The sequence below is a fragment of the Bos indicus x Bos taurus genome, chromosome 7 (genome assembly GCF_003369695.1).
Source record: "Bos indicus x Bos taurus breed Angus x Brahman F1 hybrid chromosome 7, Bos_hybrid_MaternalHap_v2.0, whole genome shotgun sequence".
NCBI lineage: Eukaryota > Metazoa > Chordata > Mammalia > Artiodactyla > Bovidae > Bos > Bos indicus x Bos taurus.
The window spans coordinates 92,502,502-92,529,030 of NC_040082.1; the positions used below are offsets into that span (position 1 = coordinate 92,502,502).

At 46.1% G+C, this 26,529-nt stretch overlaps 1 protein-coding gene across 1 annotated transcript in view; it reads right to left on the bottom strand.

Annotated features, from left to right (window-relative positions):
* Window positions 1–21,941, bottom strand: part of ACER1 (alkaline ceramidase 1) — a 38,885-nt gene extending 16,944 nt beyond the window's left edge. Inside the window, exons 1-2 of the mRNA XM_027548562.1 lie at window positions 21,936–21,941; window positions 21,106–21,315 (exon numbers count right to left, since the gene is read on the bottom strand). Of these exons, the coding sequence (XP_027404363.1) occupies window positions 21,106–21,315; window positions 21,936–21,941 (216 nt within the window). The remainder of the gene's footprint in view (window positions 1–21,105; window positions 21,316–21,935) is intronic.
* Window positions 21,942–26,529: the final 4,588 nt, after the last annotated feature.

Genomic DNA, 26,529 nt, shown 5'->3' on the forward strand with positions numbered 1-26,529 from the left:
TCCCTGGTCCCTGAAACTATTAATATGATCCTGCAAGATGTGCAATGAAGCAAAAAAAAAAAAGGAAAGAAATTGCTGTTGCTGTGAATGTTGAGAAGAAAGGCAGAAGAAGGAGGTGTGGTTTTGAGCTCATGGGACCTGTCAGTCACAGCCAGGTGCTCAGAGAGGGGCAGGCCTTGTGCCTGGGTCACAGGCATCCAGGGAAGAGAGAGATGGGAGTTATTAGCACACTGGAGAGGCCAGCCATGCCAAGGTTGTCTGAAGAGGAGGTGAGGAAGCTGATGGAGGTGTGGGCACTGCAGCTGACAACCTCCTGGCTCTTATCACCCTGTCAGTTCAATACCCACCCCCCACCAGACTCGCCCTACTCATTCCCACCTGCCCATGCAGCTCCCCACAGCAGGCACGCCATCCCACTGCTCTGGATCTGATCATCTGAGAGGGAGTTTTCTAGGGAGGATGGGATGCAGAGCTTCTGAAACTTTGGCAGGATCCCAGGGAAAAAATTTCAGCAGCACAGCTGCCTCTGGGAGTTAAAGTCAGGGTTGGGGAGCCTTGAAACACCTCCCTACACCACTTGAAACTCTCCCAACTTAACAGCAGCCCAGAAGGAGGCCACCAAGCCAAAGCAAACAGGCACCGACTGGGGTGGCCCACACACCACGAACCATGCTCATCCTATTCCAATCCCTCCCACCACGCTGTGTTCCAGCTGCACCACACTTCCAGACTCCTGGCCAGACTGTGAAACGCAATCAGGTGTCCCAGCCACCCCCACAGTGTGGAGTCCCCCATGCTCCCAGGTCTGCCATGGCTCCCCAGTGCCCGTACAATGGCGCATGGACTCCTCTGCCTGACAGCCTTGTCTTGGCCTCTGGAAACCTCACCAGCCCCTTTCCTCACCTTCCGTCCCACCCCCTCAGGCAGGCAGCCTAGGTGCTGGCTTCCAGCTACCAGTTCTTGTCTCTCACCTCAACACCTTGGCATATGCTGTTTCCTTTGACCCATCCACTTTAGAGAACATTAACTTATTCCTTAAGCATCGAGGTTCCCTCCCCCACCCACCAAACGGAGGTGTCACACCCCACCCCATGGTTCCCCACCATTACTTCGGGAGCCCTCTTTCTCCCTTAGTCATGAGCTAACCATGGGGTTGGGAGGAGTCCACTCTTAATTCTGAACCACCCCCTCCACAGCCTGGGGGCCCTAAGCCTCTCTGGGACCTGGAATCACCCAGCACAAGTTGGTTTACAGCATTTTTGCTGAATGCATAATGAGCCAATCGATGAATACAGGAAAAATTTCAAACACTCCAACTCAGTATTGAAAGCTTCATCTATGCATTCCCCCGGTGGCTCAGTGGGTAAGAATCCACCTGCCAATGCAGGGGACATGGGTTAGATCCCTGGTCCGCAAAGATTCCACATGCCACAGAGCAACTAAGCCCCATGGGCCACAACTGCTGAAGCCTGAGTGCCCTAGAGCCCGTGCCCAGCAAGAAGAGCGACCACAATGAGAAGCCTTCACACGCACACAGCAACGAGAGTAGCCTCCGCTCACTGCAACCAGAGAAAGACCCCGAGCAGCAACGAAGACCCAGCACAGCCAAAAATAAAATTTGTTAATTAATTTTTTAAAAAACCTTCATCTTTACCTGGCCCCATGTTTTGGGCACAGAGACACACCTTCCCAAACTGGTTGTCCCTCTTTTACTTCTAAGACTTAGCACATCATTTTCTTCTCTTCTGCTCCCTTTCCTAGACTCCTACCAGCCTTGGTGAGCTCCTATTCTTCCTTCAAAACCCAGCTCCTAGGTGCCCTCCTCCATGAAGCCTCCAGAAACCTGAGCCGAGTCCTCCAGCACATCCTTCTTCTATACCCTGACTGTGTTGAGCTGGGCCCTGCCTCTACCAACTCCAGGCTCACGGCTCCTTTCCAGCAGATCAACAAGAAAGCAAAAGATTCTTCAGAGAGCACTGTTTTCCAATTACAAGTTATGACTCCTAAATGGATTGTGATGAAATCCATGTGAATGGATTTAAAATTTTCTTTCATGGGCTTTTCCTGGTGGTCCAGTGGTTAAGAATCCACCTTCCAACGCAGGGGACGTAGGTTCAATCCCTGGTTGGGGAACTAAGATCTCACATACTAAGGGCAACTAAGATCAAGTGCTGCGATTACTGAGCTATGAGCCTATGGGCACAACTAAGATCTGATGCAACCAGAAATAAATAAATACTAAAAAAAATTTTTTTCTTCTACATCGTCTTTCATTTACATACCTAGATCAAAAGCATGCTTTTAAATAGCTGCCTAGTATTTTGACATGTATTCAGCACTACACAGATTGGTGAAAATGTTATGGTTTCTTTTTCTTTTTTGGCTGTGCGGTTTACAGGATCTTAGTTCTCCAACCAGGCATTAAATCCAAGTCCTCCTCCCTGGTGACTCAGATGGTAAAGAATCTGCCTGCAATGCAGGAGACCCCGGTTCCATCCCTGGGTCAGGAAGGTCCTCTGGAGAAGGGAATGGCTACCCACTCCAGTATTCTTGCTTGGGAAATCCCGTGAACAGAGGAGTCTGGCAGGCTACAGTCCATGGGGTCGCAAAGAGTCTGACACCACTGAGCAACTAACACTTTCACTTCACTCTTCAGTGAATGCGCAGAGTCCTAACCACCAAACTGCCGGGAATTTTCTATGGCTTCTTTTTTATTCACTTATTTATTGCCATTGCAAATGTCTCAGAGGTGACATTATACACAGACTTTGCCAGCCATAGGCATTGTCTCTTTGGTGAAAGTTCCTAGAGGTACAATGGCAGGGTCAGGGGTAAAGTTTATTTGTAAATTGATGTCTTTTTTAAATATTGATTTATTTGGCTGCACCAGGTCTTAGTTGCAGCATTTGAACTTTTAGTTGTGGCATGTGGGATCTAGTTCCTGGACCAGGAATCGAACCTGGGCCCCCTGCATTGGGGGCACAAAGTCTTAGTTACTGAACCACCAGAGAAGTCCCTGTAAATTGATATCTTGACACAAGTTGTCAACTTGCTCGAAGGAGGCCACAGAATGTGAGTGTGCCCACATTCATTAAAAAAAACAAACTCATTTTTAACTCCTGATTTGAGAGGCCAAAAAGAAAAAAATAAATTGTCTTCAATTTGGGCTTTACAAAAGAAAAACTTCTTATATGAACAGGAAGCAGACTACAGCTCCCTGAGTCAAATCCAGCCCACTGTCTTTTGTATGGCCCATGTGCTAAGAATGATGTTTACAATTTTAAAAGGTCACAAAAAGGGAATTCTCTGGTGGTCCAGTGGTTAGGACTCAGATTCCATTGCAGGTGGCAAGGGTTCCATTCTTGGTTGGGGAACATCCCAGGAAAAAAAAAAGGTTTCAAAAATTAAAACAAGGACAATATCTTGTGACACGTGACAATTACTTGAAATTCACATTTTGGTGTCCACGAATAAAGTTTTATTGGCATTCAGCCATGCTCTTCTGTTTACATATCATCTTGGCTGATTTCTAGCTACAAGGGCAGAATTGAGTAGTTTTGAAAGAGATCATGTGGCTCCCCAAAATCCAAAACTACTGTCTATTTGGGCTTTCCAGGTAGCTCAGATGGTAAAGAATCTGCCTGCCAATGCAGAAGACACGGATTTGATTCCTGGGTTTGATCCCTGGGTCGGGAAGATCCCCAGGAGGAGGGCATGGCAACCCACTCCAGTATCCTTGCCTGGAAAATTTCATGCACAGAGGAGCCTGGTGGGCTGCAGTCCATGGGGTCGCCAAAGAGTTGGACATGACTTAGCTAAACAACATTGTCTATCTGGTCTTCACAAAAAGAGTTTGTGGGGGCTCCCCTGATGGCTCAGGGGTAAAGAATCCGCCTGCCAATACAGGAGACATGGATTGGATCCCTGATCTGGGAAGACCCCACATGCTGCAGAACAACTAAGCCTGTGCACCACAACTACTGAGCCTGTGCTCTGGAGCAACTACTGAGCCCATGAGCCACAACTACTCAAGCCTGTGTGCCCTAGAGTCCGTGCTCCACGACGAGAGAAGCCACTGCAATGAGAAGCTCGAGCACCGCAACTAGAAAGTAGTCCTTGCTCATCGCAACTAAAAAGCCTCCACAGCCAAAAATAATACATAAAATTATGTATATATAAAAGGAGTTTGTGGATCCCCGAAGTATATGCCTTATTAGCTAAAGTGATGGGGTTAGGGAACTCGGAAGTGTGTTGGAGGAGAAAGTCTCTTCTATAACAACTCAGATTCGATTTCCCCATGCCCTGATCTATTTGCCAAAGCCTTTTGAGTAGAATAAAAGACATCCTAGGGAATTCCCTAGTGGTCCAGTGGTTAGGACTTGGCACTTTCACTGCCAGGGCCCGCTTTCGATCCCTGGATCAGGGAGCTAGGATCCCACAAGCTGCACAGCCAAAAAAGAAAAAAACAAAAAAGATGTCCGAGGTGAATACTGTCTGGTGACACTTCTGTTTCTGTCTGATAAGTATCTGGAAAGGCAGGTATTGGATGCTGATGATGTAGAAATCTGTCGGAATATGTGTCATGACCAGAATCGGTTTTTAGACCTACAGCCTTGGCAAGTTACCTACAAGCTATTCAATTTTCCATATTTAGAGACGGGCTGAGGGCCCAGTGGTTAGGACTGTGCTTCCACTGCAAATAGGTACGGTTCAACCTCTGGTCCAGGATCTAAGATCCTGCAAGCCCAAGGGCACAGCAAAAAAAAAAAGACAGGTTGAAGAAGGATAGCATGGAGCAGAATTTTACACAAGAGCACACAGATCCGGATGCAGCCCACACCTGAGCCAGCCCTCTCTCCATGCCGTCTGTGGGGTGGGGCTGGAGATGGAACTTTCTGGACCACTGTGGAATGCAGAGAGGAGGGTTCCAGAACCCCCAACCCTCTTCTCTGCCTCTAGGCATTGGCATATTCAGCCCCCTCCCATTTTATAAGGAAAGGCCATTGAGGGCCAGGAAGGGCCAGTATCTCAAACGCTGGGGCAACTGCAAGGATGCCTTGGTTCTCAAACTCTCGGGCTCCAGCTTGGAAAGTGCTGAGGTCAAAGGTAACAGAGTCAGAGCAACTTGGGTATTGTGGCACTGAGCTTCCCCTTCTCCAAGAACAAAGCCTCTCTTGGATGTGTCAAGTTCAAATCCCACATTTGAGTACCAGCGTGACCCTGGGCATATCCTTCAGTCTCCCTGAATGCCTGTTTCATCACCTGGAAAATGGGATTAACTAACTCCATATACTATGCATGCATGCTAATTTGCTTCAGTCGTGTCCAACTCTTTGCAACCCCATGGACTATAGCCCATCAGGATCTTCTGTCCATGGGATTTTTCAGGCAAAAATACTGGAGTGGGTTGCCATGCCCTCCTCTGGGGGATGTTTATATGTGGTGCCTAATTCCCAGGGAAGATTAAATGGGGTTTTTCAGGCAAAATATTTAGGACGATGCCTGGCACACAGTGAGTGCTCAATAAAGGCCATTATGTGCAAGATTGCATGTTCATCATTTATTGAGCATGTATTGTGTGCAGGGCACAGAGTAAAGGATGTTTCCTCATTACCCACCATCCTGGGGACTCCAGGAAATGTCCCCAGCAGCCCGCACAGGACAGCATAGCTGCACGTGTCTTTGCTCACACACATCTTTCAAGCTTCAGTTAAATGCCACTGCCATTGACACATCCATTGACACAGGATTTTTGAGCTCTTTTCCTGTGCCCCCATAGCAAGGGCTGGGGAAAGGATGACCAGTCATCCTGCTATACCTGAAACTGAAGGGTCTCCTGACACAAGACTTATGGTGCTGAAACCAAGACTGTCCCAGTAAACCGAGATGATTTAATCACCCTGGGCTGAGAGTATAGCTGAGAATAAAGTAGACATAACCACCTACTCCAGGAAGTCCTCCCTGATCCACCCCTCCACCACTGGCTCAGAAGCCACCTCTTGGCTTCTCTGAAGCTGCCTTTGCACCTCCCTTTACAGCAGCATCACCCTGGCTTATGAATGCCTGGAGTAGCCTCTGTATCCTCCATTCCAGGAAGGCAGAGAGGACTCTTTTTCAGGTCACTATTGCGAAGCTCATGCCAAACAGAGACAGTCTAGTGAATGAAACCCAGCAAGGCAAGCCTTGCCTAACAGATGAGCAAACCGAGGCCCAGAGAGGCGGGCCACTGGAGCAGGATTTCCCAGCAAGGAGGTGGAAGAGCTGGGGCTTGAACCCCTGTTAGCTGAGACTCTGTCCTGCCAGCCCTCCCACCCGGCCCCTCACCGTGTTGTAGAATTCGGCCACCAGCTGTGAGTACTGGAAGTTGGGCTCACACCAGTCCACCTCGGAGCTCTGGTAAGCGAAGACGCTGGGCATCTCGACACCTCACCTGCCGCCCGCTGGCTGTGTCTGGCAGAGAGCAGCATCTGAGCCTACAGAGGGACAGGCCCAGCCAAGGCAGGGAGAGGATGGCAGAGTGCCCTGCGGCAGGCAGGTCAAGAGGAGGAAAAACCTGCTGGACGGCTCCCTGGTTGCACCAGGGACAGCCTGCCTGTGAGGTGGTGGCAGCTGCCCTGGGCATAAGCAGAGGGGCTGGCACCATCCAGGGAGGGCAAGGGGGAGTGGGAAAGGGGGCCTCCCTTCCCTGCTCCCTAGGAGTGGGAGTTAGGGAGACTGTTCCTTGGAACAGTAATTTTAAATACTGGTGATGTTAGATCACCATCCTCACTTTACAGATGGGCAAAGTGAGGCAGAGGGCAGTCCTTTGCATAGAGCATGCAAGGTGAGGACACCAAGATGTGCACATAAGCAGGCTCCTGACTCCAAGCTTCTACCCAGATGCTGCCTTTAAGCTACATATCGCAGCCTCCCAAATCCAGGCCAAGAGCTGCACATCTGCCCCCACGGACTCTACTCAGCTCCCTCGGGGGCCTTTGGTGATATGACCTCCTTTGAGGGTCCCAGTCTTCCTGTCTGGGCTATGGGAGACTGGGCTGGATTGAAACCATTTCTCTTGGGCAGACAAGACCGCAGATACCTGGAGGGTCTGAGTTTCCAATGAATGGGAGGGGACTGTGGAGTTCCAGGCCTGGGGTTCCCAGTCCTGACTTTCCAGGGCTGTGGAAACCTCTGGTTTGAGAGTCAGACAGACTTGAGTTTGAATTCTGAGTTCCTCCCATTCCTAAGCTGTGTGACCATGGGCAAGTGAATTCACTTCTTTGAGCCTCAGTTTTCTCACCTGTGAGATGAGAAATAATAGTACTTCCCTCTTAGGGATTCTGTGAAGATTTAATAAGCTGATACAGCATTTCCTTAAGGAGAACATTTTTTGGTGAGGTGGACCTGCATTCACTTAGCTGTGTGGCGAGAAATCTATTTACTCTTTTCAATTCTCAATAGTTAAAAAGAGGGGCTCAGTTGATGCTAATATATGTTTATGCCTCAACATTTAATCCCTTTGTTTGATAAACACAAAGTACTGTTTGCCTGCCTTCAGCAGGCAACAGTATCCAGCTAGACCATCTAGACATTATTTACTTTATTTTAAAGTAAGTTTGTCTTCTAGCTGCTCATAGCCACTTTCCATTCATGGCAGAGTTCTTACAAAGTTTCTTTTTAAAAATAAACTTACTGAAGCCTTATCATTCTTGCGGTAGTTACAAAAATCTATACAGGTGAAAAAAACCTGCATAGACAGATATGATAGACACACAGACATGAATAATGACAAACTGTTGACATCTGAATAAGGTCTACAAATCACACTGACATAAGTTACTTGGTTTTGAAATTGTAACATTATATAATATGTAACCCAGGTAAGAGAAATTGGAGAAATATGATAGAAGGATACAGATCTGTCTGTACACTTTTTGCAACTTCTTGTGAGTGTACAATTATTCCAATATAAAGAGTTTTTTAAGTAACTGGTTTGGGGTTTTCAGTGGTGGATGAATAGCTCAACAAAATGTGGTCCACCCAAGCAAAGGGATATTATTCAATGTTAAAAAAGAAGAAGATTCTGACACCTGCTACAATATGGATGAACTCTGAGGATATGATGCTCAGCGAGAGAAGCCTGTCACAAAAGGACAAATACTGCCTGATCCTACTCACAGGAGGTCCCTAGAGGACCTCAAACCATAGAGACAGGAAGTGGGGGCCAGGGGCTGGGGGTGGGGCGGGGAGTGGGTATTTAATGAGCACAGAGTTTCAGTTTGGGAAGATAAAGTCCTGGAGATGAATGGTGGGGATGGTTGCCCAACATGTGAAGCTACCTGATGCCACTGAGCCTAGGCTCAAAAACGGTTAAGACAGGGACTTTCCTCATGGTCCAGGGGTTAAGAGTCTGCACTCCCAATACAGAGAGCACAGTTTCCATCCCAGGTTGGGGAACTAAGATCCTGCATGCTGCAAGGTGTGGCTAAAAAAAAATTAAGATGATACATTCCATGTTATGTATTCAGTTCAGTTCAGTTCAGTCGCTCAGTTGTGTCCGACTCTTTTCGACCCCATGAATCGCAGCACGCCAGGCCTCCCTGTCCATCACCAACTCCCGGAGTTCACTCAAACTCACGTCCATTGAGTCAGTGATGTCATCCAGCCATCTCATCCTCTGTCATCCCCTTCTCCTCCTGCCCCAATCCCTCCCAGCATCAGAGTCTTTTCCAATGAGTCAACCCTTCGCATGAGGTGGCCAAAGTATTGGAGTTTCAGCTTTAGCATCATTCCTTCCAAAGAACACCCAGGACTGATCTCTTTCAGAATGGACTGGTTGGATCTCCTTGCAGTCCAAGGGACTCTCAAGAGTCTTCTCCAACACCACAGTTCAGAAGCATCAATTCTTCGGCGCTCAGCCTTCTTCACAGTCCAACTCTCACATCCATACATGACCACTGGAAAAACCATAGCCTTGACTAGACAGACCTTTGCTGGCAAAGTAATGTCTCTGCTTTTGAATATACTGTCTAGGTTGGTCATAACTTTTCTTCCAAGGAGTAAGTGTCTTTTAATCCCAATTTTAAAGTAATTGATCTAGGTTTTTAAAGGGGTGTTATTTGACAAAATACCTTAAGTAAATAAGAGTTTAGGGAGGGGGTGGATATAGGAAAATCTTGAGGGTTGTCTGTAAAGTCAGAAACTTGGGAACTATTGAGTTGTGTATGTATGCTTATGGTTCAGCCCAGAGCTGGCACTGAACTAAAAGAGGCTATTATACCACCATCACCACAATCACCATCACCATCATCACCTGTTTTTGCTGTTCAATCACTCAGTCGTGTCCGACTCCCTGCAACCCCATGGACTGAAGCATGCCAGACTTCCCTGTCCTTCACTATCTCCCAGAGTTTGCTCAAATTCATGTCCATTGAGTCAGTGACACCATCCAACCATCTCATCCTCTGTCGTCCCCTTCTCCTCCTGCCTTCAATCTTTCCCAGCATCAGGGTCTTTTCCAATGAGTCAGCTCTTTGCACCAGGTGGCCAAAGGATTGGAGCTTCAGCTTCAACATCAGTCCTTCCAGTGAATATTCAGGGTTGATTTCCTTTAGGATTTCCTGGTTTGATCCCCTTGCTTTCCAAAGGACTTTCAAGAGGCCTCTCCAGCACCACAGTTCAAAAGCATCAATTCTTTGGCACTCAGCCTTCTTTATGGTCCAACTCTCACATCCATACATGACTACTGGAAAAAACACAGTTTTGACCATATGGCCCTTTGTCAGCAAAGTGACATCTCTGCTTTTTAATATGCTGTCTAGGTTTGTCATAGTTTTTCATCCAAGGAGCAAGCATCTTTTAATTTCATGGCTGCAGTCACCATCCACAGTGATTTTGGAGCCCAAGAAAATAAAATCTGTCACTGTTTCCACTTTTTCCCTATCTATTTGCCATGAAGTAATGGGACCGGATACCATAATCTTAGTTTTAAATGCTGAATTTTAAGCCAGCTTTTTCAATCCCCTCTTTCACCTTCATCAAGAGGCTCTTTAGGGACGTCCCTGGTGGTCCAGTGGTTAAGACTCCATTCTCTTAACGTAGGGGGCCCGGGTTCAATCTCTGGTCAGGGAACTATATCCCAAGTGCTGCAACCAAGGGCTTCCCTGGTAGCTCAGATGGTAAAGAATCCCACTGCAATGTGGGAGACCTGGATTCGATCCCTGGGTTGAGAAGATCCTCTGGAGAAGGGACCGTCTACCCACTCCAGTATTCTTGTCTGGACAATTCCAGGGACAGAGAAGCTTGTCAGGCTATAGTCTATGGGGTCGCAAAGAGTCAGACACAACTGAACGACTTTCACACTCACACTTCACATAAGCAAAGACCCAGCATGGCCAAATAAATTTTAAAAGGAAAAAAAAAAAAAAGAGGCTCTTTAGTTCCTCTTCACTTTCTGTCATTAGAGTGGCATCATCTACATATCGGAGGTTGTTGATATTTCTTCCAGCTTGTGAGTGATCTAGCCCAGCATTCCACATGATGTACTCTGCATAAAAGTTAAACAGGGTGACAATATGCAGCCTTGCTGTCCTCCTTTCCCAATTTTGAACCAGTCAGTTGCTTCATGCAAGGTTCTAACTGTTGCTTCTTGTCCTGCATACAGGTTTCTCAGGAGATAGATAAGGTGGTCTGATAGTCCCGTCTCTTTAGGAATTTTCCACACATCACCATTAGCACCACTACCATCACCATTTCCATCATCACCATCATCGACAAGATGTCAAAGACTTCCATGTTCACACTCTGCCAGGAACACCACCACCTTTAAGATCCTCTGAAGGGATGGAAAAGATGTCACATTTAGAGGTGACAAAAGTTTCCAGAGCCTGGATTCAAAGCTTGGCTTGGCTCTCTACCAGATCAGCAACAACCAAACTGTAGCCATAGCCCACCACCGTCGCCATCACCCCAGCCTCTCCAAGCCCAGTTGGAAGCAGATAGCCTCCCACGTCCCTCCCTAGTCAAATCTGGGCCAGGAATAGTTGTCAGGATCTGGTTCTCCTGAATCTTGGTCAAGGTTTAACAGCCAGAAGGAAGGTGATGAGAGGTGCCTACGCCCAGCCCAGCGTGGGGTTGGGAAAATTGCCTGCACACACAGACTGGGGCAACAGGATGGTGAGACAGCTGTGTGGGTGCTGCAGGGTGGTGCTCGCCTTCTGCCAGATGGCAGGTGTGTGAAGTGCCAGAGCCTGGGTGGAGAGGTGACAGGTCTCCGTGGGCATGCAATGAATTAGCACAAACAGCAGCTTGAGACAATACACCTTTACTATCCTACGGTGCTAGAGAGGAGGAATTCAAAAGGAGTCTTATGGGGCGAAAATCCAACTGTGGGCAGAGCTGTCTCCTTCCAGAGGCTCCACGGGAGAGTCCAAACTCTAGATTTTCCTAGTTTCTAGGGGCGTCCTGCCGGAGAAGGCAATGGCATCCCACTCCAGTACTCTTGCCTGGAAAATCCCATGGACAGAGGAGCCTGGAAGGCTGCAGTCTATGGGGTCACTGAGGGTCAGACATGACTGAGCAACTTCACTTTCACTTTTCACTTTCATGCATTGGAGAAGGAAATGGCAACCCACTCCAGTGTTCTTGCCTGGAGAATCCCAGGGATGGGGGAGCCTGGTGGGCTGCCATCTATGGGGTCGCACAGAGTCGGACACGACTGAAGTGACTTAGCAGCTTAGCAGCAGCAGGGACCACCTGCATCCCTGGTTCATGGCCCCTTCTTCCATCTTCAAAGCACATCATCCCCTCTTTGGAGGTCATCATTTTACTCCATCTTACCCCCTTTTCTCAGATTTGGAATTTCTTATAAAGACTCTTGTGAAGACTGGATCCACTATGTAACACAATCTTCTCTCAATTCAATCCTTGAATTAAGGATCTTTAATTCAATGACACCTTTGCCATGGAAGGGCTTCCTTGGTGGCTCAGAAGGTGAAGAATCTGCCTGCAATGCAGGAGACCCAGGTTCAATCCCAGGGATGGGAATATTCCTTGGAGGAGGGCATGGCAACACACTCTAGTACTCTTGCCTGGATAATCCCATGGACAGAGGAGGCTGGCGGGCTACAATCCATGGGGTTACAAAAGAGTCAGACAGGACTGAGTGACTAACACTAACACTTTGCCATGGAAAGTAACATATTGCCAAGTTTAAGTAACAAGGATGTGGACACTTGGAGGGAATTAATCATCTACTTGGACTTCCCAGGTGGCTCAGGGGTAAAGAATCCACCTGCACTGCAGGAGACTCAGGTTCCATCTCTGGGTTGAAAAGAAGCCCCGGAGAAAGAAATGGCAACCCACTCCTGTACTCTTACCTGGGAAATCCCACAGACAGAGGACCCTACAGTCCTACAGGTGGGTGACAGGCCATGGGGTCACAAAAGAGCCAGACAGGGTTGAGCAACTAAATGACAACAAGTCATCTACTCACCACAGAGGGATCTCAGGATTGGGGACCCGGGGCTGAACTAAACTGGGGTTGAGATGGATGTGAGGATGGAATTGGGGGTGAGAATGGATAGAGGGTGGGGAACTGGCCTGGGGATAACTATGGAGTGAGGCTGGAGGCCCAGTTGGGATTGGGATGAGGCTAAAGGCAGTGCTGGAGACGGAAGGCACTGGGAATGGACATACAGGTGAGGACAGGAACAGTGTTGGGGTGAGTTTGATGACAATGTTGAGACAGGTTTGGGGATGAGGGTGGACTTGAGATCATAGGGGGGGTCGGAATGGGGACCTCATTCATCCCTCATTCACCATCATAGGGACCTCATGAAGCTGTGGATAGGACTCTGTCCGTGACGACATTGGCATCCCACCTCAGGTCAGCTGCTGTGGGGCTTGTAAGGGTGGGAGGTAGATGCCAGTGGGGTGTCCATCAAGAAGGCTGACGATGAGCCGTGACCCTTCCCCATCTCTGCTCACCCAGGCAAAGGTCTGATGTATGTTACAGAAAAACACAAGTGGCCAAGAGAAAATGAAACTGGCCGATAAGCTTACAGTCCAGAGTTAACTGTTAGGGCATTTTTACCTGAAACAATCATTCATATTATTTATTTTCAACAAAGATGTTGGTGCTATTGTATGTTTGTTTCTAATTTCTTCACTTAAAATGCCATAAACAGCCTGTGATATTTTGAAGCCTTCTTCACTATAATTATTTTATTTTTACTTTTTAAATTATTTATTTATTTGGCTGTGCTGGGTTTTACCTGTGGCATGTGGGATACAGCTCCCTGATCAGGGATTGAACCCAGGCCCCCTGCATTGGGAGCTCAGAGTCTCAGCCACTGGACCAGCAGGGAAGTCCGTAGTTCTACTTTTAACCATGGGAAAATACACAGAACATAAAACTTGCCATCTTGACCATTTTCAGGTGCAGAGTTCAGTGGCATTAAGTACATTTATATTGTTGGACAACCATCCCCACCATCCATCTCCAGGGGAAGGTTGGGAGGAAGGATAAACTAGGAGGCCAGGATTAACAGATACACATTACTACATAGAAAATAAACAAGGTCCTGCTCTATAGCACAAGGAACTCTACTCAATATTTTGTAGTGTTTTGAATTTTTTCAGATTCTTTATATACATATATATCTGAGTCGTTGTGCTATACATCTAAAATTAACAAAACATTTTAAATCAACTATACTTCAGTTTTTGAAAAACAGCTGGATTGAAGTATAATTGAATATGATAAACTGCACGCATTTAAAATACATAACTGGGTATTGTCTTGACGTATGTATACACATTTGTGAAACCAACACCGTCACTCAGATAATTAACATGTCTATCTTAGTGTAAGCTTTTTTTGCTGTTGTTTTGATGTCCTTTTTAACAATTAGTTTCTTTTTAAAAATATGGCACATACAAGGCTTGACCAAGAGCTCACAATGAGGAAAATTGAAATCAGTGCAGTTTATTTTATTTTTCTGATTTCCACCACTGACTTTATTTAATTAAAACTAAGTTTCAGGTGTCCATTTTCTGAACAAGGAAGTTACTTTGTTTCATATTTTAAACAATAGCTGTACCCATGTATTTTTATTGTGTGTTTTTAAAAAACTTTTTATTTTGTATTGTGGGACTTTGCTGGTGGCTCAGACGGTAAAGCGTCTGTCTACGATGTGGGAGACCTGGGTTCGATCCCTGGGTTGGGAAGATCCCTTGGAGAAGGAAATGGCAATCCACTCCAGTACTATTGCCTGGAAAATCCCATGGACAGAGGAGCCTGGTAGGCTACAGTCCATGGGGTCGCCAAGAGCTGGACACGACTGAGTGACTTCACGTTCACGTTCCCGTTCACAGCTGATTAACAATGTTGTGACAGTTTTAGATAAACAGCAAAGGGACTCAGCCATATGTATACATGTATCCATTCTCCCCCCAGACTCCTCTCCCATCCAGGCTGCCATATAACATTGAGCAGAGTTCCCTGTGCTATACAGCAAGTCCTCGTTGGTTATCCATTTTAAATATTAGCAGTGTGTACACGTCCATCCCAAACTCCCTAACTATCCCTTCGCACCGTCCTTCCCCCACCACCCCTGCAACCATAAGTTCGTTCTCTATCAGTCTGTTTATGTTTTGAAAGTAAGTTCATTTGTATCATTTCTTTTTAGATTCCACATACAAGGGATGTCATGTGATATTTCTCCTTCTCTGTCTGACTTACTTCACTCAGTATGACAATCTCTAAGTCCGTCCATGTTGCTACAAATGGCATTATTTCATTCTTTTTCATGGCGGAGTAATATTCCACTGTATGTGCCACATCTTCTTTATGTATTCATCTATAGATGGGCATTTAGGTTGCTTCCATGCCCTGGCTACTGTAAACAGTGCTGCGATGAACATTGCAGTGCGTGTATCTTTCAAAGTATGGTTTTCTCCAGGTATATGACCAGGAGTGGGAATGTGGCAGCTCTATTTTTAGTTTTTTGAGGAGCACCATACTGTTCTCCACAGTGGCTGCACCTATTTACATTCCCACCAACAGTGCAGGAGGTTGCCCTTTTCTCTATAGCCTCGCTGGCATTTACTGTTTGTGAACTTTATGATAGCCATTCCGGTTGGTGTGAGGTGATATTGTAGTTTTGACTTGCATTTCTCTAATAACTAGTGGAAATCGGTGCATTTTAAATTGCTAAGACAGATTTTAACAGTACAGATTTTTAAAAGAAAAGCCACTTCTTATTAAAAATTTAAAAATAGAAGAAAATACGGGGAATCTTCCACCCAGATATACTCTCAGCATTATTAGCATTTTGACCTTTAACTTCCCTTTCTGGAGGGGGTGTGTGTGTGTGTGTGGGTGTGTGTGTGTGTCTGTGTGTCTGTGTATACGTGCATATACACCAGTATAAGGTTTTAGAGTTGTTTTCTTTCTTTCTTTATTTTTGGCTGTGCTGGGTCTTCGCCGCCGCATGGGCTTTCTCTAGTTGCGGCAAGAGGGCGCTACACTCCAGGTGTGGGGCACAGGCTTCCCATTGTGGTGGCTTCTCTTGTTGGGCTCAGTACTTGTGGCACACAGACGTAGCTGTCCCATGGCTTGTGGAATCTTCCCAGACCAGCAGGCATCGAACCCCTGCAGTGGCAGGTGGATTTTTTTTTTAATTATGAAAGTACAATAACACATTTAAGGAGACTTAGAAAATACAGAACAAGGTCACATACAGTTCCACTATATCTTATAATTTTTTTAAGTAGATAAATTAAGACTTCTGGTTGGAGTTCCAATATCAAACACTCAAAAATGAATAGACTGAATATACAGAGAAGTAGAAAGATATAGTATCAGCAGGTAGATTCTTAACTACAGGACCACCAGGGAAGTCCTAGAGTTGCTGTCTACTTGCTTACTTTTCTGGCTTTCTATTTAGGGGTGCAATGTACAATTGCCTCCTGAAATAAATGTATGGGATCATGTTTTTGAAAAGTGAGTTTAATTTAAAGATGATGCTTAAGTAAATCATGGTTACAGGCACAGAAGGGCAAAAATTTTAAATCTGAAAATATGCAAGGCTCTGAAAGACATGATTGGGCAATTGATGAACTTTAAAATTGTTGTTGCTCACTCTGTCATGTCCAAATCTTTGCAACCCCATGGACTGTCATTCACTGTCTCCTGGCGTTTGCTCAAACTCATGTCCATTGAGTCAGTGATGCCATCCAACCATTTCATCCTCTGTCACCCTCTTCTCCTCCTGACCTCAATCTTTCCCAGATTTCCCAGGTCTTTGAATATGGACTGTTTATTAGACAATAATATTAAATAGATAGAAATTTTCGGAATTCGATAAATGAATCACGGTTACCTAAGAGAGTATCCTGGGCTTCCTAGGTGAAACTAGTGGTAAAGAACCCACATGCCAATGCAGGAGACATAAGAGATGTGGGTTCAATCCCTGGGTCAGGAAGGGAAGAAGGCACAACAACCCACTTAGTACTCTTGCCTGGAGAATTCCCATGGACAAAGGAGCCTGACAGGCTGCAGTCCATGAGGTCACACAGAGTCAGACACTGGCAGGCAATATGACAAAATATTAGTGATTGGTAAATTTGGGTAAACGATAGATGGCAGTTCATGGGATTTGTCTTGCAACTTTTCTGTTGCAATAGAAATGTTTCAACATGAAAAGTATTTTAAGTTGACAAATTAGGGGCATTCCTTGGTAGTCCAGTGGTTAGGACTCCGCTCTTCCACTGCTGAAGCCCAGGGTTCAATCCCACAAGCCTCAGGGCAACTGAGTCATCGTACCAGAACTAGAGAGTTCATACACCACACCAAAAGATTCCAAATGTCAATGAAGATCCCAGGGACCATAACCAAGACCCATCAAAAGAAACTGGCCATCAGATCTGGCCATTTGAAAGTCACTGGTGACCTTACCCATTTGTGTCTCAGTGGAGTTGTGGGGGGAAAGTCTGGTTAGAGCGGGTTCAAGAGACACTAAAAAGGGAAGGAGTGAAAATATTGCCACCTGCTGCATCAATATGGATGAAACTAGAGATGATCAAAGACAAACAGCCTACCATATCATTTATATGTGGAATCTGAAAAAAAAAAAGATACGTAGTTAACTTATTTACAAAACAAAAACAGACTTACCGACATAGAAAAAAACTATGGGAAAGCAGGGGTGGGGCGGGCGGCTGGGAGAGGGATACGTTAGGAGGTAGGGATTAACAGATCAACTCTGGTACATCCACACAACGGAATATTATTCAGCCTTGAAAGGAACGAATGAATCAATGAATATACACACGACACCAGTCACTCTCAAAAACACTACATTAATGAAAGAAGCCAGTCACAAAAGACTGCTTATTATATGGTTCCATCTACATGACATTCTAATAAAGGGAAATCTAATCCTGAGTGACAGAAAATTGGATAAATGGTCATTTGTAGATGAGGATAGGATGGGGTTACTGCAAAGGGACCCAGGGCAATCTTTCTTGGGTGATGGAAAGGTTCTCCGTGTTGACTGGGGAAGTGAAGACACTGTGGGTTTGTCAAAACTCATCAAACTATATGCTTAAAGTGTGCTCAGTAGTGTCTGATTCTCTGCAACTCCACGGACTATAGCTGGCCAGGCTCCTCCATCCATGGGATTTTTTCCCAGGCAAGATACTGGACCATGTTGCCATTTCCTATTCCAGGGGATCTTTCCAACCCAGGGATCTAACCCATGTCTCTTGCATCTCCTGCATTGGCAGGCGGATTCTTTACCACTAAGCCACCTGGGGCCTCCCTGATAGCTCAGTGGTAAAGAATCCGCCTGAGATGCAGGAGACTCAGGAGACGCTGGTTTGAGCCCTGGGTGGTGAAAATCCCCTGGAGGAGGAAGTGGCAATGTGCTCCAGTGTTCTTGCCTGGAAAAAAATCCCATGGACAGAGGAGCCTGGTGGGCTACAGTTCATGGGGTCTCAAAAAGTCAGAGATGACTAAGCCCAAAGCCTTAAAATGGATACATTTTATGAACTGGACATTACATGTCAATAGAGTTGATATTAAACCAAGCTGAACAAGGAAGAAAGAAGATAAAAGAAAATAGTGGTGTACATTGTTGTGGTCTTTGGGTGATGGAGTCCTGGGTTCATAGCAGAAATGGGTCAGGTGGGACTTCCCTGGTGGTCCAATGGCCACTCCCACACTCCCAATGCAGGGGGTCTGAGTTTGATCCCTGGTCAGGGAACTAGATCCCACACACCACAACTAAGAGTTCACATGCCACAGCTAACAGATCCTGCACAGCACAACTAAGACCCCGCACAGCCAAATAAATACACAGCCAAATAATATTTTTTAATGGGTCAGGGTATAGTGGGCTTAGCTGATGGTTCCACTGGTAGTCTGAGGCATTCACGCTGTGAATTTCCAGGACAGCTTACCAGGAACATATGGAGAAGACAGTCTCCTCTCTCTCCACTTAAAAACAGTGTTTTGCTTTCACTGTATTTTTTTAAATTCAGTTTCCATCTATTTCTGGTATGTCATTCCATTTTTCCATGTATGGCAGTCATTTAAAGTTTCTATTTTAAACTAAATGTATATTTGAATGTCTTAAATGAGGGGATTTACAGTAAAATTATTCATGATTCTATAGCTGGCACACATTTGCATGACTAAAGTTTAGAAAACCTCATGGTTTCCCACCACTTTTTGTTGTGCTCTTTTCATGAAGGCAATGGCACCCTACTCCAGCACTCCTGCCTGGAAAATCCCATGGACGGAGGAGCCTGGTAGGCTGCAGTCCATGGGGTCGCTACGAGTTGGACACGACTGAGCAACTTCACTTTCACTTTTCACTTTCCTGCATTGGAGAAGGAAATGGCAACCCACTCTAGCGTTCTTGCCTGGAGAATCCCAGGGACGGGGAAGCCTGGTGGGCTGCCGTCTATGGGGTCGCACAGAGTCGGACATGACTGAAGTGACTTAGCAGCAGCAGTTTCATGAATATTGAAATTTATAGGCTTGGTCTACCAGATGGATTGCATTTCTTGAGGGTTTGTGTGTGTGTGTGTGCATGCATGTGTATGTGTGTGCATGCATGTATGTGTGTGTGTGTGTGTATAGGCAGTGAAGTAACAGAGAGACTTTTATGAAGTATCAATACCTAATTACTTGCCTCCAGAAGAAGATTCTCCCCATTTGTCAGGTGAGGAGAATGCACTTACGAAACTTTCAGATCCTCATCCAAGGTCTCAGGAAATAAGTAGTAGGGTAGAGACTGAACCCAGGACTCTCTCCCCTACCCTACCACCCCTTAACTGTTAATAATTACCACTGAACAATGACTGGAGACTTCCCTGGTGGTCCAATGTTTAGACTCCACACTTCCAATGCAGAGTGCACGAGTTCAATCCCTGTTTGGGGAACTAAGACCCCACATGTCACAGGCCAAAATAATAATAATAACTGAATACTTTCCAGTTTAAAAATTGAAGCTATCTAGAAAAACTTAATTTGAAAAGATACATGTGCCTCAATGTTCACAGCAGCACTATTTACAATAGCCAAAACATGGAAGCAACTTAAGTGCCCATAACGAATGGATAAAGAAGATGCGGTATATATATATATATATAATGGAATAGTACTTAGCCGTAAAAAAAAATGAAATAATCCCATGTGTAGCAACATGGATGGATTACATCTAATTCCCATGGATGGAATTAGAGATTATTATACTAAATGATGGAGAAGGCAATGGCACCCCACTCCAGTACTCTTGCCTGGAAAATTCCATGGATGGAGGAGCCTGTGGGCTGCAGTCCATGGGGTCGCTAAGAGTCGGACACGACTGAGCAACTTCACTTTCACTTTTCACTTTCATGCATTGGAGAGGGAAATGGCAACCCACTCCAGTGTTCTTGCCTGGAGAATCCCAGGGACAGGGGAGCCTGGTGGGCTGCCGTCTATGGGGTCACACAGAGTTGGACACGACTGAAGCAACTTAGCAGCAGCATACTAAGTGAAGTAAGCCAAACAGATAAAGACAAGTACCATAAAACATCACTTACATGTGGAATCTAAAAAAAAAAAAACGATAAAAATGAACTTATTTACAAAACGATAAAAATGAACTTATTTACAAAACAGAAATAGACTCACAGAAATAGAAAACAGCACAGGCATATGGGGTCTTAGTTTCCCAACCAGGGATCAAACCCATGCCCTCTGCAGTAGAAGCTTAAAGTCCTGACTACTGGAATTTTCATATACTCCAAAAGCTTTTAAAATTACACCATGGGGGGCTTCCCTGGTGGTCCAGTGGTTAAGAGTCTGCCTGCCAGTGCTGGAAACACACCAGTTCAATCCCTGGTCTAGGAAGATCCCACATGCTGCAGAGCAACCAAGCCCGTGCACCACAACTACTGAAGCCTGGACTCTAGAACCTGTGTTCTGCAACAAGAGAAGCCACCTCAATGAGAAGCCTGCCTGGCCCAACTAGAAAGTAGCCCCCACTCAATGCGACTAGAGAAAGCCCATATGCAGCACCAAAGACCCAGCACAGCCAAAAATAAATAAATGAAATATTTTTAAAAAATTACACCATGGCACTCTTTCCATGTCAATAAAAGTGAATACACAGAGACTTCCCTGGTGGTTCAGTGGTTAAGACTCAGCTCCCACTGCAGGGGGCCCAGGTTCAATTCCTGGTTGGAGAACTAGGATCCCACCTGCTATGCAGCAAGGCCAAATAGGGGGATAAAAAAAAGTGAATGCACAATATCTTTGTCATTGCTGACAACCCATTTAAATGCCCCTCCCCCACTCAATTGCAGGAGACCTGGAATCAATCCCTGGAATGGGAAGATCCCCTGGAGAAGGAATGACAACCCACTCCAATATCCTTGCCTGGAGAATTCCATGGGCAGAGGAGCCTGGTGGGCTACAGTTCATGAGATCGCAAAAAGTCAGACATCACTGAATGACTAACATTCCCCTCCACCCCACCCCACCCCTACAATCCCCCTACCCCAGCTCAATGGCTCCCCAAAGCATCTGATGCTTCTGAAACTGATGGCTGATCTCAACAGCCTGCCCACCTGCCACGTTTGTTCTTCTCCTGGACCATTCTCTTCCTTGGGCCTGTGACTGACCCCATCCTGGTCCTGGGTCCCTCCTCTCACTTCAACCCATTGTTCCTGGGACAGGGTGGGGAGGGGAGAGCTCACCCTCTCCCATGCTGCCTGAGTGCCAGAATTACAGAACCATCCGCTGCCTGGAAGTCTCCACTCTGGTATCCACAGGCTGTCCTAGCTCCCCAGATCCCAACCCAGTGGTTCTGAGCAGCGGCCATTGCACAATGTCTAGAGACCTTCTCGGTGGACGTAACTGGGAGGACGCTACTGACACCTAGTGAATGGAGGCTAGGTGTGCAGGATGAACCCCCACAACAAAGAACTTCAGGCTGGCGGTTCCCAACATTTTTGGAAACCAGGGACCGGTTTCATGGAAGACAATTTTCCCGTGGATTGGGTTGGGGGTGGGGATAGAGGGAGAGCGGGGAGCGCTGATTTCAGAATGACTCAAGGGCATTACATTTATTGTGCACTTTATTTCTAATCTAATGCTTCCACTGATCTGACAGGAGGTACCAGTCTGTGCCCCGGAGGTTGGGGACCCCTGTGCTGTGTGCTCAGTCACTCAGTCATGTCCCACTCTTTGTGACCCTATGGACTGTAGCCCATCCTCCTGACCCGGGGATCAAACCTCTGTCTCTTACATCTCCCGCATCGGCAGGCAGATACTTTACCACTGCGCCACCTGGGAAGTCCCCATAGTACACTTGATCTTAGCCAAAAGGCTGAGTATTTCAACCCCAAACGTCAGAAGTGTCAAAGTTGAGAGACTCTGCCCTAATCTTACCCCAAACCGACATCCCCATCTCAGTAAAAATCACCTCCATGCCCCCAGTGACTCTAGCCAGGCAGGTTTGAAGCTTCCCTTCCCCTCCCTCACCAAATTCAATCCACTCCTGAATTAATCAGGTAATTCTAGATGCTGCAACAAACAACCCAGAATGTTTAATGACTCAGATATGATGGAAGCTTGTTTGTTCATTTTTTAATTTCTTTTTTTGGGGGGTATGATTTTTTAAATGTATTTTTAATTGGAGGATAATTCCTTTACAATTTTTTGTTGATTTATTCAGGAAATTTGTTGCTTAGCCATCTAAAATCCAAAATGTAAGAAGAAAGGAAAAAAATCCAAAATGTATGTTCCTGGGACTTCTCCATTGGTCCCGTGGCTAAGACTCCAAACTCCCAAAGCAGGAAGCCCGGATTCAATCCCTGCTTGGGGAACTAGCTCCTGCATATCGCAACTAAAAGTTCACATGCCACAACTAAAGATCCCATGTGCTGCAAAAAAAAAAAAAAAAGAGAGAGAGAGAGAGATCCTGTGTGCAGCCTAATAAATAACTTTTTTAAAGTGTGCCCCTGACTGGCAGGTGGTTCCCCTCCCAGGCTCCTCCTAGGGTCCCACCTTGTTCATCAGGCCACTGCACACAGCTTCGAGAGCTGATGGAAGTCGAAAGAGCGGGGCGAAGTCATGCCTATTTCCCTAACTCCTGGATTTGTAAGGGTCACACAGCATCTCCTTGCAGGGTCCCTTGGTGAATGAACACATCACATGACTTCTGGGATGCAAGGGATGCTGAGAAATGCAGCCCCAGGATGCAAGGGTGTGGCGACCACTCTCCAAGATGACCTCCAATGATACCCACCTCCTGGTAGTCACCCCCAGCATAGTCCCTGGTCCAACACTGAATCGTGGTTAGCCTGTGTGACCACTAGAAGTAACCACGTGTGAGTTTCAAAGCTGAGCTATATTACACATTAGAGCTTCCACCGTGCTCTCTTGGATCACTTATTCTAGGGGGAAGCTGGCCGCCATGTTGTGAGGACACTCAATTAATCAAAAGGTCTATTTGGGAAAGAACTGAAGCCTCCCAACAGTAGTCAACTATCCAACTTGTCTGGCATCCAACTTGCTATCTATGAGTGAGCCATCTTGGATGTGAATTCTTCAATTAGTTGAGCATTTGTGTTTTATTATTCTTCTTCTTGGCCTCTTTGGCCTTGCCTCGTGGCTCATGGGATTTTCATTTCCCAACCAGGGATAGAACCTGGGCCCCAGCAGTAAAAATTTCGAATCCTAACCACTGGACCACCAGAGAATTTCCCATAATGCATGTTCAACTTATGATATGTTCATGTATGATGAGTTTATCAGATGTAACCTTATCATTAGTCAAGGAAGATCTGTTCTGTCATAAATAACCCTGTGGCTAAATCTCGCTTTGGACCATTTCCTAAAAATGAGTCACTACAAGTAGAGTGTAAGAATTTGAAATTTGGTGCCAACTTCAATTCCAGCAGTAATACCCTCATTGAGCCTTTACCTGGGGGGATCCATTTACCCACAGCCTATTCAGCCCTCAAGGTTTCTGTTTCTTTCTTTCCTTTTTTTTTTTAATTTTCAATCTCTATCAATTCAACGGGCCTGTTTTGCATTCATCTAAGAGAAGGAAACAGTGATCAGAGTTTCTCTTGGATCCTGGACTGAAAACTGGTGCTCAGATGCTCAGTTGTGTCCAACTCTTTGTGACCCCAAAGACTGTAGCCCACCAGGCTCCTCTGTCCATGAGATTTCCCAGGCCAGAATATTGGAGTGAATTGCCGTTTCCTCTTCCAGGGGATCTTCCCAATCTAGGGATTGAACCCGTGTCTCCTACATCTCCTGCACTGGCAGGAGGATTCTTTACCACTAGCGCCACCTGGGAAGCCCAAAAACCGGTAGGATGGACTGATTTGCAGCCAAGTGTTCAAACTGATTCTTCCTCCCCTGATTCATTCATTCATTGGGAATATTCAGAGCAAAGTCTGGAAAAACAAGAGACTGGTAAATATCTGAGTGCCTATAATGTGCCAGGTACTGTTCAAAAGTTGCTTTTTTTTTTTTTTCATTTCAGGTCACTGTCCACTTTAATTTAGATTGGTGACTTTCAACCAGAAGCAGGTCTATTCTTAGCAGGGGGCACTTCAGCACCTGGCAACTTTGGAGACAGTTTGTGTTGTTATGATGGAGAGGGGATTCCTAGTATCTAGTGGGTGGGGGCCAGGGATGCTGCTCCACACCCTACAGTGCCCAGGACGGCACCCGCTCCCCAACAAAGAATCATCTAACCCAGAATGTTAACAGTCCTGAGGTTAGAAAACCCCAGTTTAAATGAAGTGGAATAGAAGACAGTAGAATATATCAGAAGGGGTTGCTCAAAAAACAAATAAGTATCATTTCACAAGGCTTCTCTAAGGAGGTAATGATTTTTTGGTTTTTTTTTTTTTAATATTTATTTATTTGGCTGTTCCAGGTCTTGGTTGTGGCATACGGGATCTTTAGTTGCTGTGTGAAAACTCTTAGTTGCAGGATGTGTGATCTAGGTCCCTGACCAGGGATTAAACCCAGGCCCTCTTCTTTGGGAGCAGAGTCTTAGCTACTTGATTACCAGGTAAGTCCTAAGGAGATGGTGTTTGAACAGAGATTTTTGTGTTGAGCAGGATTCAGGCAGAGGACACAAGCAGAGGCCAAGTGGCTAGAAGGCACTTGGCATGTCTGGGGAGCAGAAAGTGGGTCAGCGTGGACCCTGAACCCAAGTGGAGAAGAAAGGGTGGAGGAGAGGAAGGTAGAGGTCAGCTGGGGTGATGGGAAGCCAAGGAGAGGATTTTAGGTAAAGGAGGGATATGGTTTTGTTTCTAGGGAGTATCCTGATAGTCTAGTGGTTAGGATTTGCCCAGATTCAATCCCTGGTCAGGGAACTAAGACCCCACAAGCCATGAGGCCCAGTGGCTGCCCTCTCCCACCAAGAAAAAAGCCTTTACAAGGATCACTCAGGCTGCTGAATGAAATAACAGCTAGGAGTCCAGAGCAGGGGAGAAGCTACAACACTGACCAGGGTGTTTTTCAGGGTAGTGACAAGGATGCAGGAGGTGAAAAATAGTTGAACTGTGCTTAGATAGAGCAGGTGTAACACAGGCAGTGAGGGCAGAAGTGTGGGGCAGTGTTCGAGTGGGGCACTGCAGGCATGGCGGGCACTGATGGGACAGCCCTTCTCCCCAGAGGCAGGGTGGGAGCTCCGGCCTCAGGGAAGCGGGCTGGGCAGGGTCACCCACCTGACTCATAGCAGAAACTGGAGGGGCCAATACTGCTCCCCCACTTCTTCAGTCCCTGCAGTGGGAACACCACTCCTAGCAACAGGGTGCCTGCAGTGAGTGAGTCAAAGTCGCTCAGTCGTGTCCGACTCTTTGCAACTGTACAGCCCATGGAATTCTCCAGACCAGAATGCTGGAATGGGTAGCCATTCCCTTCTCCAGGGGATCTTCCCAACCCAGGGACCAAACCCAGGTTTCCCGCATTCCAGGTGGATTCTTTACCAGGTGCCTCCAAGGTCTCCTCTATACTCTTCCGCTTCCACGTTCTTTCCTCTTTCCTGCCCCTGATTCCATAAGGTGAAAAGTGTCTGTGTCCTTCTCTATTTCCTCATCAGACCAGGCACAAAACTATGCTTATCTAGGACACCTAGCTTTGAGTTTAGAGTCCAACAATTAGGAATGGTCTGCCTGTGAATTCCTACCTATGCATCAAAAGCCATGCCAAATGGACCCCCATTTGGGAGGGCATCTTGGATGCCCGTGGTTGCAGATCTAACACAATAACTCATACACATCAATTACCATATGTAAAATTAGACAGCCAGTGGAAATGTGCTGTATGACACAAGGAGCTCAAATCCGGTGCTCGGTGACAAACTAGAGGAGTGGGATGGGGTGGGAGGTGGGAGGAAGGTTCAAGAGGGAGGGGACATATGTATACCTATGGCTGATTCATGTTGATATATGGCAGAAACCATATTGTAAAGCAACTATCCTCCAATTAAAAATAAAATTAAATATATATAGAATAATGTATATAATATATAAATAGTAAATATGTGTATATATATATAGAGAGAGAGAGAGAGAGAGAGAAATCTCTCCCACCAAATACACATCAATAGCTAATACAAATCGAGTACTTGTTACATTCCAGGTCCAATTCTGAGGACCTGACAATGATCCCAGGATGTAGTTTATTACTATCATGTCCATTCTATAGAGAGGAAATTAAGGCTCAGGGACACACAAACTAGTTGAGTAACGGGTGTGGTGACCCAAGGACTACAGAGCTGATGAAACCAAGGAGGGTCTTGGAATGCAGGAATGGGAAAACCAGACCCTCATCATCTTTCTCTCCCCTCCCCATGTTGTAACTATTAACAGATTTCAGGTCCTCCGGTCTCCCCTCCTACCCCACACAGGGAGAAGGTATTTGCCTTACTCTTTCCCCACCCAGTATACGTGCGTCATCCAATCAGCAAATGACCCGCAAGACTCCTATCCCACTCCTTGTACCCTGGGTATAAAAGTGGA